At 49.0% G+C, this 12,082-nt stretch overlaps 1 protein-coding gene across 1 annotated transcript in view; it reads left to right on the top strand.

Moving 5' to 3' along the window:
- TMEM59 (transmembrane protein 59) overlaps window positions 1-12,082 on the top strand; it is a 144,951-nt gene that overhangs the window by 40,862 nt on the left and 92,007 nt on the right. Inside the window, exon 3 of the mRNA XM_086952517.1 lies at window positions 5,589-5,683. Coding sequence (XP_086808643.1) covers window positions 5,589-5,683 — 95 coding nt within the window. The remainder of the gene's footprint in view (window positions 1-5,588; window positions 5,684-12,082) is intronic.

The following is a 12,082-nucleotide window of genomic DNA, read 5'->3' as shown; positions in this document are numbered from 1 at the left end:
TCACCCTCACTCACCCTCAACCCCTCACCCTCAACATCAACCCCTCACCCACCCTCACCCTCTCACCCTCACTCTCACTCACCCTCAACCCCTCACCCTCAACCCCTCACCCTCACTCTCACTCACCCTCACTCTCACTCACCCTCAACCCCTCACCCTCACTCACCCTCACTCTCACTCACCCTCAACCCCTCACCCTCACTCACCCACCCTCACCCTCACCCTCACTCACCCTCAACCCCTCACCCTCCCACAGTGCAATAGGTCTCGGAGCATTTGAGTTAGAGCTGTTAGAAATGTTTATGGCTTTTTTTATTTGTAATTCTTTAGCATTGGCTACAGGAAACAAAAATGCTAAAGATTTACAAAAAAAACCATAAACAATTCTAAAAGCACTAACTCTAACGATGCGAGACCTATTGCATTTCCAATGCTTGTTGTTGTTCCTTTTTCGTTATATCTTCTGCCCCCTTTCCACCTAGTGTGCTTCCTTCCCCTCCCTTGTTCCTCCCCTCCTTCCCGCGTGCACCATGCAGTCCTTCCGCGTCTCACCTCTTTCCCCATATTTCTATCTGCGCCACCTCTAATCCTATAACTATCCTCCCCACTTTGCTGTCTCTTTCTACACGTAGTCTGTCTCATTTCCCTTGTTCTCTAACTGCTTTTGTCCCAGTACCTCCTGATGCACACCACTACACGTCCCTCTCTTAACCTCTCTCTCACGCTCCTTCTCTCCTACGGCACTCCCCCTATTATACCATGCCATTGCACCTACTCCTCTACCCCCATCTTAGCCTTCCACATCATTACTTCCCCAGCCCTCCCTTTGCTCCCTCTCACTACCTTTACGCATCTTCAGGTGCACACTCTAAGTGTGCACACACCCTTTCCATGCCCTGTATTCCCTTTCCTCATGTTCACTCTAGAGCAGCACTCTCTTTTAATGTTCTCTCATCCACTTTCTTCCTTCCCATCACTTCTCTTTGCCACCCATTTCTTACAATATCCCACCCTTGAGCCCCCCTCACTTTCTTTTCTTCCCTTACTATGCGTCCACATTTCATTCTTTCACCTCTTCCCTCTGCGCCTCACGGCCTTCCTCTTCTCACCTCCACTATTCCCTCGGAAGCCTTTTCTCTCCCTTTTCCTATGCTCACTCCGCCACCCTTCTCCCGCTCCCCACGCCCTCCACTTCTCCAACCCCCGTCTCATCTTCTCATCCTTATCTCATTGTTTTCATCTCCACCGCCGTCGTCTCATCTCTATCTCGTTATCTTCTCCACTCTTGCCTCATTGTCCTTATTTTCTCTCCCTCTGCTTATCCGTCCTCCTCTCCTTCTATTCTCCCCCACCTCACTTTCTCATCTTCCGATGTTCTTTTCTCGCCTTGCAGCGTCCTTCTACCTGCGTAAAACTCTTCTCTTCTCCACACCTCTTTTATTCTCTCCCTGCTCGCTTCTAGCTCTTTTTCCGTCCCCACCGCCACACATTCATCTACTCCCCCCCACCCCCCTCTCCATCCTCCCTTCTCAACTCTTTCTGGCCTAACCCCGACCTCGCACCTTATTTCCTTCAGGACAGTCTGGATGCCTCACAGTTCGTGGCCTCGCTACCCCCCCCCCCCAACCTCCTCATCTTTCTTGCCCCCTCTCCAGCCTCCCTCTCCTCGGGCCTCACTTCCCTCGCTGCCCTCCACGTCTTTCTTGCCTCCCTCCTCTTCAGCCTCCCTTCCCTCAGGCCCCGCCCCCTCTCACCATCTCTTTCTTGCCCCTCTCCTCTCCAGTCTCCCTCCCCTCTGGCCTCGCTTCCCCCCCACTCCCCCCCACCGTCCTCATCTTTCTTGCCCCCTCTCCAGCCTCCCTCTCCTCTGGCCTCGCTTCCTTCCCCATCTCTCTTTCTTGCCCCTCTCCTCTCCAACCTCCCTCCCCTCTGGCCTCACCTCCCCCTCTCCCCATCTCTTTCCTGCCCCCTCTCCAGCCTCCCTCTCCTCTGGCCTTGCTTCCCTCCACATCTTTCTTGCCTCCCTCCTCTCCAGCCTCCCTCCCCTCTGACCTCGCCCACCCCATCCCCATCTCTTTCTACCCCTCTCCTCTCCATTCTCCCTCTCCTCTGACCTCGCTACCCCGCCCCCATCCTCCTCATCTCTTTCTTGCCCCCTCTCCTCTGGCCTCGCTTCCCCCACCCTCATCTCTTTCTTGCCCCTCTCTTCTCCAGCCTCTCTCTCCTCTACTCTCATTCCACTTCCATCTCTTTTTAGTTTCGTTCTTCCACCTACATCCTCACCCTTATCTCAGCCACTCCCCCCTCTTCTCTTTACCTTCCATCCTTTTCTCCTGGTCCTTCTCTCCCACTCTTTATTCTCTCACCTCCCCATCTCTTTCCTGCTTCCTCCCCATGCTTCTCCATTTCTATTTTCTTTTCTCTCTCCTACACAGCTACTGCTCCTTCTGTACTCGCCCATCACTCATCTTATCACCTTTTAGGTGTCCACACCATCTTCCTCTTTTTCCATCAATGTCCATTCGTCATCCCCCGTCCTTCTATCATCTTTAGATCCCATTTCATCTCCTCTAGTATGCCCCCACTCTCCTTTCCCTATCTAGTCCCCGCCTAAATCCGACACCTTCCTACTGCTGTTCTCACTTCACTTCCCCTTCTCTTTCTCTTCTCTCACATTCTATCCCCACGGAACCTCTTGTTCTCTTCATCTCTCTCTTTGCCTTCCAGGCACACTTCTCACTAATTTTACATCCCCTTTCCTCTTTTTTCCTCCTTCCATTCTCCTTCCCTACCTCTGCCCTCCCCAATCTCCAACCTCCATCTGTCTCTTTCTGTTTTATGTTCTCTTTCTCCCTAATCCCTTTTTACAGGCTTTTCCCGCCCCTCCTCCATCTCTCCTTTACTCATCCCGGACCCTAACTTACGTTTATGATCTCACAGATTAACATTTCTGGGTTTCTTCGCCTTTCTATCCCTTCTCTAAATAGCATTTGTTTTTAATATGTTGCTGCCGTGTTGAACTTCTTCCGAGAAAGTTATATTGTCATCTTTCGACTTGTGTGGAGTGAGCTCAGGGAGAAGCAAGCCTCCCATATATCCTAACCACATTCTGGAAGGATTGTGTCCCACTATGTATAGCATTTTGTACCTACCCTGTAATTCTGTAGTTTGCAGATATTCCTTTGCACTATTTTTCATTGGCTTTTTAATCTCCTTATATAGCCTGATGCGTTATGTGCAACGCATCCGTGCTCACTGTCCACTGGGTCACTTTTTCTTTGATGTCTGCTTGACCCTCAGGATGAAGATCTCAAATTCTTGTTTGTGTTAAGCTCGCATTCAGTCAACCTTAAGCCACACCCCTCCTTATGAGCTGCTTTTGAACCGGAGGTGTTTGACAGGCACCCTGCAGGCAAACAAGCATGCTGGCTAAAGGTGAGAAAGTGTACCACACAAACGCAAACGCACACAGCCACCCACACAACCAAACAAACACACAACGACACACACACAACCACACATCCACATCCACAACCACACACATCCACAACCACACACATCCACAACCACACATACAACCACACATACACACATACACACAACCACACCCACAAGCACCCACACAACCACACACACAACAAAACAACCGCACACACACACACTCCCACACAAGCACACACACACATACAATCACACACACATACAATCACACACACAACCACACACACACACACACACACAACCATACACACACCACATACACACAAACACAACCATACACACACCACATACACACACACACACACACACACGCATGCACACACACACAACCACACACACACATAACCACACACACACATAACCACACACACACACACAACCACACTAAGAATTGGCATAGCCAACAGGTTTCGCTTTTGGGACCTTTATAAGTGTGTAGCCACGCAACGGTTGATGTAGTTGCACAAAGGATATTATGCTGCATAAATAAATATTTAGAAGGTCCCAAAAGCAAGACCTATTGGCTATTCCAATGCTTGGTGTGGTTGTATGTGTAGTTTGTGATATATAAAAAAAACAATTGCAGTGCAATAGGTCTCACATTACTGAATCTTTAAGCTGCTAGTGAAGCATTATTAATTGCAATGCCAACAGCTCAAACTTTTATAATGCCAGACCTATTACATTGCAAATGCTTGTTGTGAGATGCCATCCCTCGTTTAACTTAGTATTGTCTAGGTTTCAGTCACAACACTTGGAGCAGCTTCTGCAGTGTTTTCATGTTAGGCTGGAGGCTAGCTGACTCAAAGCGCCCGAGCCTCTTTTTCCCTCCGCTGGTATCTGCTAGGGTTAGTGTGCTACATTTATATTTTAAGACACATCTGACCTTCATGCAGTCTTTGCTAAGTTCTGACAGTAGTTAAGTCTAACCTTGTGCTAAACAATTGCACTTCATTAAGTGTTCATGACCATCTATATATAAGATCTGAAAATGTGTTAGTTTGATCTGTGGCATTCAGGTTTGTGACAACACACAATTCCTAGGGCAAAATATATATTTGAATATATACAAGGATGAATATTGTCAGTAGGGTCTGTGTTACCACATGAATGCAGAGTTATTTGTGTACTTATTTGAGGTAACTTATTAGTCCTTTAGTAGACTTAAAGGTGTACAGGGTATATACAGAACTCCTATTCTATTCAAACTCATTGAAAAGGTGAAAAGAAAGAAATGGGGCTTATGTTGTGTGCTCGGTTGTGCGTTCTTTGCCAAGTCCTGACAGTAGGTAAGTCTAACCTTGTGTGACAAATATCATACACAAATTTCACTAATTTCACTATGTAATCATTTATTAAAGTAAAAAGTACATCCATTACTGCTTCCATATCAGCTATGAATTTTAGTTTGCCAGGTGGTGCTAAACAATTGCACATGATTACGTGATCATGAAGAAGTGCTGCCACCTTTTATATAAAATCTGAAAATTTGTTAGTGTGACCTGGGGCATTCAGGTTTGTGACAACACATGCCTAGGGCAAAATATATTTGAAGATAGTTTAAAGAATTAAGTCATACTAATGACTGGAGAAGAGGAAGGTGGAGCAAAAGTAGTTGCACAAACATGTACTGCCACCTTCCCTTCTGTGTGTGTTTATTGTGTGGGTTGCACCAGCACTACTCTGGGTTACTTGGACCATTTCCTCAATTTCCATGGTTCACTAAGCTCCAGTTTCTAGGTCATTTGTTGTTGATCCCACGCTAGTAGCACTTGGTGGGAGCACCCACACATGCACTCATATGTCAGAGGCCCAGCAGTGCAAAGCGTCGCTGTGAGTTGCTAGCAGTGCATGCACCGATATCTTCATTTGGCAGCATGCTGCTGAGAAAGGGAGTAAGATGAGGGCTGGAGGCTAGATCTCTTGGGTCAAAAGATCTGTGCACTGTGATCTTCCCGTCTTATGCACCATAGCCTGCCCAACTTCCTAATGTTTACTGTGTCCTCCTACAGTTGAAAGTTTGGGAGATTGTATTATGGAACTTATTTGATGTTTAGAATTGGTCTAATATCTTCTGTTATTTTCAGCCTGTTTGGAAGCCTATTCTCATTCTGAAGAACAGTATGCTTGCCATCTTGGATGCCAGAATCAACTGCCATTTGCTGAAATAAGGCAGGAGCAAGTAAGTTTTTCACATCCTTTTACTTTAATCTTTTTACTTTGTCCTCACATACACCCTCGCATTCTTTCTTGCATACAAGAGCTACCTTGAACAACATGCAGTGTATTTTTAACAATGTACTGGGTAAGAGATGTCCGTCATAACAAAGGCGGCATGAACTATATGAATGAGGATTCAGTCTGTGCGACTCTTTTTTTCTTTTGGTGGCACACTTCTTACTAGTGTGCATTGGAATAATGGGGTAATGTTAGGGTGCTAGAAAAAGAGGAGGGTTTTGAGAGGTACTCTGCTATTAAAGTGGACAGGAATAGGGAGAAGCATATTACCGATGTGTGAAAGTCTCACCCCAAGGGATGTGGTATAGTCTGTGGACACAGTCTATTAAGCAGTAATACTTTTTTAAGTAGCTTAACAAAATGTAACACAACAAATGTTTTTATGGTGGGTTGAGTCTCCAGGTTTCACAATCCCGCCGGGTCCCCTTCAATGAGGACCTAATAAGTACCACTAAGTATGTGCCTGTGATCAGCAGGGCCAAAAAAGGTATATCACAGTGCAATCCATCATTTCAACGTTAACTAAGGACCAAATGTTTGCCCAAAAACAGCAACAGAAACCAACATACCGCAAATGGAGAAGTGTTCCAACTGGAATCTTCACCTGCACTAGCAGTGGCAAGGAGTACACAATGGTATATACATTTCGGCATACAAAAAGGAAACTGGAGCAACGTCTTGCAGTCTTTGCACTCCAGAATATGACAAATAATTCCTTTCACTCCACGTGGCGTGAGTTCTGGCCCAGGGCTGATTCATGTGAAAGTTGGCAACGCTTCATCATTCGTTTTATAACATGTGAAGAGACCTTGATTTCTGTTTGTCTCTTCTTGTTATGTCCAGTACCAGCTTAGGCAACACTGTCTAGCTATTGTGCTTACCTGATTGCTCAACTGTATAACCCTTGTACGGGAACGTTTACAAAATGTTTGCTCACATAAGAAGTTTTGGTTATACATGACTCTTCTTGCTAATATAGGAAGTTAGCTTAGGATTCAGAAGACAGCGTTTATAAAGCATTTATGAAGGACAAAGACACAAGCCAATGAAAAATATGGGCGGGTGCTTCTTTCCCGTACTGAACTACAACAGATCAGAAAGTTGATACCTATTGACTTTTTCAATGCTTGTTACCCTGCTTGTGTTGCTACATTACAGCTATTCACATTTTTAGGTATCGCCTACAGACCGCTTTTTCGAACTGTGGTTAAAGACATTAAATTACAGAAAAATAGGAGCTTTCTGTCCCTCTTGCTGTTGATTATTATTTTTTGTATCTCTCGTTTCCCTTCTTTATATTCAATGGCTTTTCTCCGTATTTTTTTGATTGTCTTACCTATAAAGCATTTTTTGTACTATGTTCTGATGGGATGACTTGTATCCTTTTTAGGTTTTGCCTAGCCAATGCGTACAAAGTACGCATGTGCTAGGAAAAACCTAATGAGAATAGTATGGGGGCTGGGAATCCGCCCCCGTCTTTCATTGGCTAGCTCCATAAATGGAGGCTAGCCATTGAAAGACGGCTCTGTCCGTCAATCCCGGACCAGATTCAGGGGCGTTCCCGAGAATTTTTGGCTTTTGGCTACGTAACGCTACGTCAGCCAAAAGCCGGGAACGCCCCTGAATCTGGTCCGGCATTGCCAGTGTACCGTAGTTTCGATCTTCCCATCTGGCTGATCTCCCCCTCGTTTGTGCGCATGCGTATCAGTAAACGCATGCGCAGAACGCTCCTTTTCTAAATCTAGGTATTTTTGATCTCCCCCGTGTGCTGCCGTTTTAGTGCGCATGCGTCATTTCACGCATGCGTACTAACTCATTTTTCATTCAATTATTAGCTCCCGCGGCAGCGTTAACACAATTACCAGTTGAGCTCTGCCTTTTTTCGTGCGCATGCGTGTCATTTCACGCATGCGCACTAACTCCTCTGAATATGAAACTTACGCGGCAGCGTTACAAGTACTACCAGTGATTTGGGCTGTTAAAACCAGCCTGTGACCGCGGCGCGCTGCATGGACCAGCACCGGACTTTCATCCCTTCAGAAGAAGCCCAGCGACAGGACAGGAGAGGCGGGTTCAGGTACGTCGCAGTGGAAAAATCTTTTATTTTTATTTCTTTTTTTGAGGGGTGTGTATCCTATTTATTGCGAGAGACTCCCTGCCATCTGCAGTAAGGAGAGCCCTTTATTTGCGTACGTTATATTTAATGTTTAGGAAGGTGAGCCGTTTACTCTGTTAAATCCGCCGGGAGATCAATGCTTTATTCCTTCAGACTATTTATTCTAAAGCGGTGTCAATCATTTATGCCGACAAACGCTTTTTAATCTTTTGGCACGCAAATCCTTTATTTGCCCCTTCCTCCCCAGCAGCGCCTGGGACTGCACGGGCGGCGCTGCTGCACACCCTGCGCTCGCCGAGGACTGCGCCCCCACTGCTCACCCTTCTCCATCAGCCTCCCCCCGGCACACATCGGCTTCCTTTTGTCTGCCACCGGAGAGCTAGGGGTCTGCTCAGCTCCCGTTCGTGGCGCACACCCACCCAGCTCCGGGGCGCCGGACTCTGCTGCGCCAATGCCGACTCCCGGGAGCAGCCAGGGCGCCCAGGATATGGTTCTGGGAGCCGGGATAACCCCGTGCATGGAACTGGGGGCAGGTGTGTGGTGACAGACAGACTAGCACACGCCACCTCTTCCACGGTCCACCCCAGACACTCTGATATTCGGACCCCGGAGACCCACAGCCTGCAGCCCGATGGACCAGTGACGGATTGTCCCCTGCTTCGACCCGCCGTGGATTGGTCTTGGTAATGGGGTTATAAAATGCAAACCTTTCCCTCTTCTATCCCTGACAGCAGGGACGTCAGAGGAAGAGAAGCGGCCCGTAACACAGCTGCGAGAAGAGGGAAGAAAAGAGAGAAGTGTCGGCACTTGCACCTCTCACCATGAAGTGCATCCTGGGGCGCGCCCTGGCCTTCCAGCTGGCCCTCTGCGTGTGCCTGGCCCAACAACAGCGTGAGTTTGTCTACTGTGTGCTCTCACTCCGGGGGGGGGGGCACTCATTCAGGGGCGCACCTAGGGTGCCAGGGGCCCTAAAGCAAGTAAGGGGGAATGGGGTCCCGTCCTCTGGTTCGGTAGTTCAAAAAAACACTTTAATTGGGATTAAGTGGGGCAGTCACGCCCATGGGCCTCGGTGTCACTGCACCTGCTGCTCTCAGTGATAGCAACGCCAGTTTGGCGACCCCCTGCTCACTTAATATCGTCTCTGATGCCCGGATGCCCACCGGAAGGAACAGGAGACCCTGCTGTTTGGGTAGTAAAATATAAATAATCAGGGTTCAGTGGCCCCTCGCGACTCTGGCCCTGGTGTCACTGCACCTGCTGCACCATCAATATCTACGCCTCTGTCTATCCAGCCCCGGGGCTGTCGCTCCTCTGCTCAGTCACTGTAGGCGCTACTGTCATAGGGTGTCTGCCTCATTCCATGTCATGGCAGTCACTGTTTACATTCATCTGCTGCCATGACATCGTAATGTATTCTGGGAGTTACAGTCCGGATTTGCTTCAATTGAAGAAATGAGTTGTTCAGAACTGATGCCTGGTATTTGAGGGTAAAAAGTTCATGACTGGAAACCGTGTCCGTGATGACGTAGAGTGAGGTGGTCTCCCTGAAGGTCATATCACAGGGGTCGTAACAACTCTGTCAATCAGGGATGTCACTGCTTGAGCTGGCACCAGTCTCTGCTGTCACTAGAGCTTGTGTGTTTTCTCTATGCTGAATCTTGGTACTTGACGTGCGCACCCGTGGGCCGTCACTGCTGTTTGTCTGCCCACAGGTGCCATCACTGCTTGGTGCCGTCTCAGTTCTTTCAAGGGTGTCTACTCTGACTCGGCTCTCACCACAGTCACTGTTCTGCCCACACAATGGAAATTGCCTTCTTTCTACTTGCACCCACTTTTTACTTCCTTTCCACCCCAGGGCTGTCACCGGCTGCCTCTACGGTCCCCTCACACTCAGGGTTGTCACTGCTGTTCGTTCACACCCAAAGCTGCGTGTGTTTTCCGCTGACACTCACTGTTAAGTTCAGTCACTGCACTGTGCTCACTGCGGGGTTCTGCCTGTCTTGTTTGTGTGGTTGACTCTGCTTTCCTTATCTCGGCGTTGTCACTAGTGTCCGTTCACACGTGGGCAGTGGCTGCTGTGTTTCACACTCAGGTCAGGTGCTTGACTCATATTGTATTGCAGCATTTATATAGCGCTTATATGGGGCGCTGAAACGCTTCCCTCATGGGTCGCATGCTACACGGTGCAGGTTGTGTGTTTGGGAGGATTTTGTCCAACTCATAACTTTGCCCCCTTTAACCCTGTTTATTTTCTCTTTTCCTTCCTTCCTTCATTGACCCCCCCCCCTCCCCTTTTTGTCCGTCCCATGGTTCGGCCCAATGCGTTCCTGAGGTGCTTCGACTTGAAATAATGAAGATTGATTTACTTTATTTAAAATTTCAGAGGCTGCTTTACAACAGTTGTGATCCGCTGTGGTTAGTGTTTCCAATGTCCATGTTTTGTATGGAGACCACCGAGCTGCAGTTAAAGTGGGAGAGGATGTGGCGTAACTGCCAGAGCTGCTGACTTTGGAGCCAGGGAACCAGGTTCGAGTCTCAGCGCTGGCTCAACATCCTGTGATTCTGGGCAAATCACTTATTCTCCCCGTGCCTAACAAAAATGAATGTGTCCTTGTGTAACATAACTGGCGCTCGTGTAAAGCCTCGAATACCCTCAGGTGGAGTTCGTGCTATATAAAACGGCCCCCTCAAAAAACGTGTTATGGAATGCAGCGCCTAGCAGTGTGTTGGAAGATGAGGCATGCAGGCTGTATTCTAATTTTTGTTGTTATTTTCCTTGTTATGGACCCTAGTGGTGTGCTCATTTTCGTATGAATTACTGTATTACTCGAAGGAGTGTATTTTATTCTATTGTAGATAATGAATTCTGAGAGGAGCGGGACTACGAAGATTAATAATTGTTTTATATTTTTTTACTTTCTATGTCTGTCTGTTACATGGTTACAAGACGGGGGATCTTAAATTATTTTATATCTATGTATTTTATGGTCCCTGCCCTTTCCCAGCCTGTCCTCTCCCAGCCTGTCCTCTCCCAGCCTGTCCTTTCCCAGCCTTTAAACTTCCAGCCTGCCCTCTCCCAGCCTGCCCTCTCCCAGCCTGCCCTCTCCCAACCTGCCCTCTCCCAACCTGCCCTCTCCCAGGCTGTCCCCAACCTGCCCTCTCCCAGCCTGCCCTCTCCCAGCCTGTCCCCTCCCTGCTCTCTCCTAGCCTGTCTTCTCCCTGCCTGTTGTCGTGTCCCGGCGGCAGCAGGCAGCAGCGTGCACTGCGTCCCCGAAGTAACTGCCCTAAAGCAAGCAAGAAGTACGCCCCCTCCCACCAATCCCTGTTAGGTAGTGGAAACTGTCCAAACTGGGGTGCAGACAGCGCCTCTCACCTTTCGGCCTGGTACCACTGCACCAGCCGCACTACTTCCCGAACTGACCGTTCTCCACTTCAGCCCAGTCTAAATTACAATTCATGCTTGTGACCCTTTTGCCTGCTTGTGCTTGTTTTCATGACCCTGTTGCCTGCTTGTGCCTCCGTGTGCCCCTGTTGCCTGCTTGTGCCTCTGTGTGCCCCTGTTGCCTGCTTGTGCCTCCGTTTTCGTGCCCCTGTTGCCTGCTTGTGCCTCCGTTTTCGTGCCCCTGTTGCCTGCTTGTGCCTCCGTGTGCCCCCGTTGCCTGCTTGTGCCTCCGTGTGCCCCCGTTGCCTGCTTGTGCCTCCGTGTGCCCCCGTTGCCTGCTTGTGCCTCCGTGTGCCCCTGTTGCCTGCTTATGCCTCCGTGTGCCCCTGTTGCCTGCTTGTGCCTCCGTGTGCCCCTGTTGCCTGCTTGTGCCTCTGTGTGCCCCTGTTGCCTGCTTGTGCCTCTGTGTGCCCCTGTTGCCTGCTTGTGCCTCTGTGTGCCCCTGTTGCCTGCTTGTGCCTCTGTGTGCCCCTGTTGCCTGCTTGTACCTCAGTTTTCGTGCCCCTGTTGCCTGCTTGTACCTCAGTTTTCGTGCCCCTGTTGCCTGCTTGTGCCTCCGTGTGCCCCTGTTGCCTGCTTGTGCCTCCGTGTGCCCCTGTTGCCTGCTTGTGCCTCCGTGTGCCCCTGTTGCCTGCTTGTGCTGTGTGGGTGTGTGTGGAGGGCTCTGTGTGGCTGTGTGTGTAGGAAGCTTTGTGTGGCTGTGTGTGTGGGGGGCTTTGTGTGGCTATGTGTGTGGGGGGCTCTGTGTGGCTGTGTGTGTGGGGGGCTCTGTGTGGGTGTGTGTG

The sequence above is a fragment of the Lissotriton vulgaris genome, chromosome 1_1 (assembly GCF_964263255.1).
Source record: "Lissotriton vulgaris chromosome 1_1, aLisVul1.2, whole genome shotgun sequence".
NCBI classification, from domain to species: Eukaryota; Metazoa; Chordata; class Amphibia; order Caudata; family Salamandridae; genus Lissotriton; species Lissotriton vulgaris.
The sequence above is the reverse complement of the archived record's forward strand: the minus strand, read 5'-3'. Positions and strand labels throughout refer to the sequence as shown.